The 5073-nt window shown below is 58.1% G+C and overlaps 1 protein-coding gene across 1 annotated transcript; it reads left to right on the top strand.

The window, feature by feature from the left end:
- Positions 1 to 3566: 3566 nt before the first annotated feature.
- Positions 3567 to 4724, top strand: LOC119341068. The gene has a single exon (XM_037612966.1). It carries the CDS (start codon positions 3626 to 3628, stop codon positions 4313 to 4315), a length of 690 nt encoding a protein of 229 aa, XP_037468863.1. The 5' UTR covers positions 3567 to 3625; the 3' UTR covers positions 4316 to 4724.
- The last annotated feature ends 349 nt before the right edge of the window (positions 4725 to 5073 follow it).

A 5073-nucleotide genomic window follows, 5' to 3' on the forward strand; every position in this document is an offset into this window, starting at 1 on the left:
CAAAACCATTCGGGGATTAGTTGCACTTTCAGCTAGTCTGAAGGCATGACTAGGGAACATATTGGTGTTTATGTTTCCGCACATCCAATTGAGTTTTCCTCCGAATCTCATATTCAAGAATCAAAGCAATTATAGCACAGAAATATAAACTTAATTATGAACATGACAATATAATAATACATTTATTATTCTCTCCAGGGCATATTTTCAACAGCCTCTCACTTGCACTAGAGTCAATAATCTTGTTACATGCGTTTTCCAACACCAATGGCATTATGGTGTTTCTCATGTTTTGCTTGTGGTATAGACTTCATCGATGGATCTAATATCTTTAGGTCTATGTGTATCTTGCATAGCTTTGCGTCTCTGTGTTTCACAAAATCCACAAATTATGTGGATTTGGCTTTGTATATGTTTGAATTTCTGGCAGGACCTTGGCTTCTTGTCGTGGGCTATGGCACCACTATTTTCAATGGTGCTCTATTGGTTCCAGTGTACCTGAAACCATACCAAGCTCGGTGATGAACTTCTTGGTCCAAGCACCCTTCATTGCCACTTCTAGAGAGGCAATACACTTAGCCTCTGCTGCAAAATCCACCACAGTATTCTGCTTATAACGATTCCAACTTATTGTGCCATAGTTTTATGTATTCTCAAAACCTTGATTGAATCGAATATCGTTTGTGTCGACGGTGAAGATTGCATAAGGTAACTACTTACAATGAGTATGCATCGGTATAACACTTTACAACGAGCTCTTCATCATGTCCTTTCGAGAAACATATCTTTAGTACTTCTCAAGTGCTTAAAGATATGTTGCATTGTAGTCTCGGGTGTGGGTTGGAGCAACTGCGCGTAGTGCTCCGCGCCTCCGCAATGGTGGCATTCAGATGGGTTGTGCCGCCCTTGTGAGTGGGTGTGGGACTGATGTGGATCGTGATAGGCCACGCTTGTGAGTACGTGTCAAGATGAGTTGCGTAAAGTAAGTATACTTTCGTTGCAACAGACATGCAGTGTGCAAGGAAACTAAAGAGTGTGATAGTTGCGAGTTGAATAAAATTGTTTCGCAAAAAAAAGTATGAATAGAATTATGTTTTTTTATAAATGTATAATGTACGTTAGGGCAGCTCCGCCCCAACAGGCCCTACCCAGGCGATTTTGCCGCGCCGGCGCCAAAAAAAGGCCCCAGTCGCGCCCCCAGAAGCCCGTTTTTCGCCGGCTCAGGCCAAAACTGGTGCCGGCGGACCCAGGCCGAACCCGGCGCCCTGGGGGGCGCTTGGGGAGCCGGCACAAGCAAAAAAGGCGCGTGGGCCCGCCCTGGAAGCGACCCGAGGGCCTTTCCTGCCGTTTCTTGACGCTTTTCCCTCGCATCTCTCCCGCTCGCTCGCCTTCCTCCCGCCATTCTCTCCCTTTCTCCCGCCAAACCCCCTCCCGCTCGCCGCAAAGAAGCACGCCATGCCGCTGAAGAAGTACGCCGTGCCGCGCGCGGCGGCAACCGCGACTGGCGCCGTGGCCCAGCCGAAGCAGAGGAAGCCGAGGGCACCGCCATCGAAGCCACCGGGCCTGTCGAACGCCGAGTGGAGGGTGGAAGTTCAGCGGCGTGAAGCGGTCACCGCCGACAGGCGGAACAGGGCCATAGCCAAGAAGGCCCGCGACAACGCGGCGCGCGCGGCGGCGTCTTCCTCATCGGTCGACCAGGCGGGGATGAATCCACCCGTCGTCAGCCACGCCCAGTACGCGCCCTGGGGACAGCAAGGCGCCGGATCTCCATGGGGTTCATCGTCGCCCGGCTACGCCGACGGCGACGCGCACGGTGGGTTCAACCCAAACGTGACCTTCCCTCATGGTCACCCCGCTACGCGCACGCCCTCACCCGCCTTCGTCGGCGTGCAGTACCCTCCATACAACTACTCGCCGCTCGCCTCCTACGCGTCCACACCGACGCCCTATCTCTACCGCGGACCGCTGCCCTTCTCGCACCTCGGCGACGCCGACGACACGGGAGCCGACATGGACGACATCATCGCGACAGGATCGACCGCGGCCGCTGCGTCTCCCGGGTTCGCCACTCAGGACGAGGTAGTGGACCTCAGCGGCGACATGGAGGCAGAGCTCGGCTACGTCTACGGCGACGACGCGCAGGAACCCGAGGAGGACGAGGAGGAGAAGGACGAGGAGGAGGAGGAGGAGGAGGAGGAGGAGGAGGAGCCAGCTCCTGTTCCGACGAAGGGGCGCCAGAAGAAGAAGAAGCGGGCGGCTAGGTCAGGCGAACCGCGCATCAAGTGGACGTCCAAGGAGGAGGAATGCCTCGCCGAAGCATGGAAAGTCGTCTGCCTCGACCCGACCACCGGCGCGAACCAGAGCTTGGACACGTACTGGGATCGCATCAAGGCCGAGTTCGACGAGCGGAAGCTCGTCGACCCCTACTTCAAAGGCGTCTACATGCAGCGCGGCTCCAAGGCGATGGCGAACCATTGGGGCCGTATCCAGTTGGCGTGCAACAAATGGCATGGAATCGTCGAGGAGGTCGCGGCTCGCCCGGAGAGCGGCGCCAGCGTTGAGGATCAGGTACGCACGCCGTTCGCCCGCATATCTTCGTCTCCTACGCCCGCCGCCCGCCAACTGTTTGTCCCTCCGCGCAGCTGCTGCGTATGTTCGCCATGTATCGGGGCGACAACCAAGACGCCGACTTCAAGCACCTCCACGTCTACAAGCGCATTGACAAGTGCGAGAAGTGGGCGGAAGTCCGACGTGTCCTCGACAAGGCCAAGGAGACGTACAAGCCAGACGCGACGACTCCGGGCGCGTCAGAGGGACGGCCGACGGCCACAAATTGGCAAAGAAGAGGAAAAGCGCCGACGCGGCAACCGCGCGAGTGCAGGAGTCCATCGAGCATTGCCTCGCCGACGCCCAGGCCCGGGCCGTCCTACGCGAAGAGAAGACCGAGGCGCGGTGGCCGTCGCTAATGAAGAACAACGCCATTAAGCTCGACCTGCTCCGGACGAACGTCGCCGCGAAGAAGAGGAACACCGACATGGCTTTTCTGATGAGCGGGGCGGACATGCTCCAGAGCAACGACGAGAAGCTCAAGGCGTGGTACCTGGTGCAGCGCGGCCTCATCCTGAACGAGCTGCCGGCGGCAACGCCGACGACGCCGACGACGCCCACGATCACACAGACGCCAAGCCCGAACGACGCCTCTACATCGCCGCCCAGCAGTGACGAAGCCGAGCCGACGCAGCCCTGCACCGAAGCAGCTCCAGCACCGACGAGCCCGCGCACGCCGACTCTGCCAACGCCTGGAGCCGACCCCGCCGAGTGAATCGTCGCGCACGGCGGCGCTCTGTTTTTGTAACGCCAGACTACGTCCGTCCGATCGCCGGATTCGCGGCGTCTTTTGAGAGCGGGAACGACCAAGTTTGAATTTCCCGCATCTTGAAGACGGCGCGTGGGGGCGTGACTGAGAGTTAGGTCGCCCCCAGAAGCCGAACTAGCGTCGGCACGCCCCCAGGCCGCTCTATTTAGGCGACGGGGCCGAACGGGTGAAGATGCCCTTAGATCGCAGCAAGAGGGTCCAGTTTGGTGTAACTAGCAGTAGGCGCCCAGCCTGCCGGTCCACTTCTCTATGCACAAATATTCCCAGCCTCTGCGGCTCCAATTTGCAAAAGCTACTCAAGAATTGACCCAACCCACCCGGCCTTCTCCTACCAACCAAGCAGCTCGAAACACCAAGAAATCCACAGAAACCGAGATCTCTCTCTCTCCGACCCGACGGATCCCTGGTTGTTGTTGTAGCTGGGCAATGGCGACCGACGCGATCCTGGAGACCATCAAGCCTCGGCGGAGCCCGTGGCTGGAGGACCTCCCAGTGACGAATGGGGGCGCAGCGAAGGGCGGCAAGGTCAACCTGTCCGGGATGCGCCGGCGCGTGTCGTCGTCCTTGTCACTGAGCCTCCAGCCGCTGTCCTCGTCTTCGTCCGCGGCGTTCCGGCGCGCGCGGTCGATGCCGTCGATCAAGGCGCTGGCGGCGGCGGGCGCGGTGCGGCAGTGGTGGGAGTGGGGGCTCGGTTGGGTGATGACCCGGAAGCCCTCCTTCGCGCGTGGCCTCGAGATGAGCGATGACGAGGCCGCCCTGCTCGGGTGCCACTGCCGCGGCACGCTCCGGCACGTCTTCTACAAGGCACGCGCCGAGGTGCGCCGCCTCCTTGGCCGCGACGGCCGCCCGCTCGGAGGCGTCGCCGCGCAGGACTTCAGGTACGACTCCGTCAGCTACGCTCAGAACTTCGACAACGGCGACGTCGACGCCAGATGCTAGCTGCTGCGCCGGCGCACTCATGGATTCGGACGCCGCCAATCGTGCCGAAAGTGAAGGTATACATGGCTCGATCGATGGCTACGAACTATATCTTCTTGGACGTGGCAATAAACCGAATTGTTTGCAAGACACTAGCAGCATATAGCACGGCGTGTGTGTGTGTGTGTTTTGGCGGAACGATCGCAGATGATCCAGCAGCGAGTGATGCGCACTGTTCAGGGACCAGATGTATATTTCTTCCACTCTTCTTTCTTGTGTTTTTCCGAGTCTTTTCTTGGATACATCCGTCCCTACAATGTAATCGAGCCCGTGGATCGGGATGGGGATCCTGAGCTGGCTAAATGTACATGTTGCTGTAACACATTGCAAAAGCAAATCAATAAGCATTCCTGGAACCTGAATCAAAGTACTCAGTCAGTGAGACAAACTTGGTGTTCTGTTTTTTTCTTCCCCGTGAGATTCAGATCTGGTTCTTGTTCTGGTTCGGGGTCCCTTTCGTTCCAGCTGTGCACGGCGCGACGCGGGAGCAACTGCTCATTGCCCGCCCGGGGTTGTCGTCGTCCTCCTCCCCCGGTCGGTGCCGGAGTTGTTCCCTTTGGGTTTGGCGCGAACTGATCAGGGAGACGACAGCAACTTGGCGCCGATCGGTGGAGGTGCGGGTAGGTGTCGTACGTCTATCTTCGTCTTCTCCTCGTGATCCATGTATGTATGGTAGGACCAGCGGAATGATGAGCGGTGACTGAGGGAGGGTGAGCTAC

The sequence above is a fragment of the Triticum dicoccoides genome, chromosome 7B, assembly GCF_002162155.2.
Source record: "Triticum dicoccoides isolate Atlit2015 ecotype Zavitan chromosome 7B, WEW_v2.0, whole genome shotgun sequence".
Taxonomy (NCBI): Eukaryota; Viridiplantae; Streptophyta; class Magnoliopsida; order Poales; family Poaceae; genus Triticum; species Triticum dicoccoides.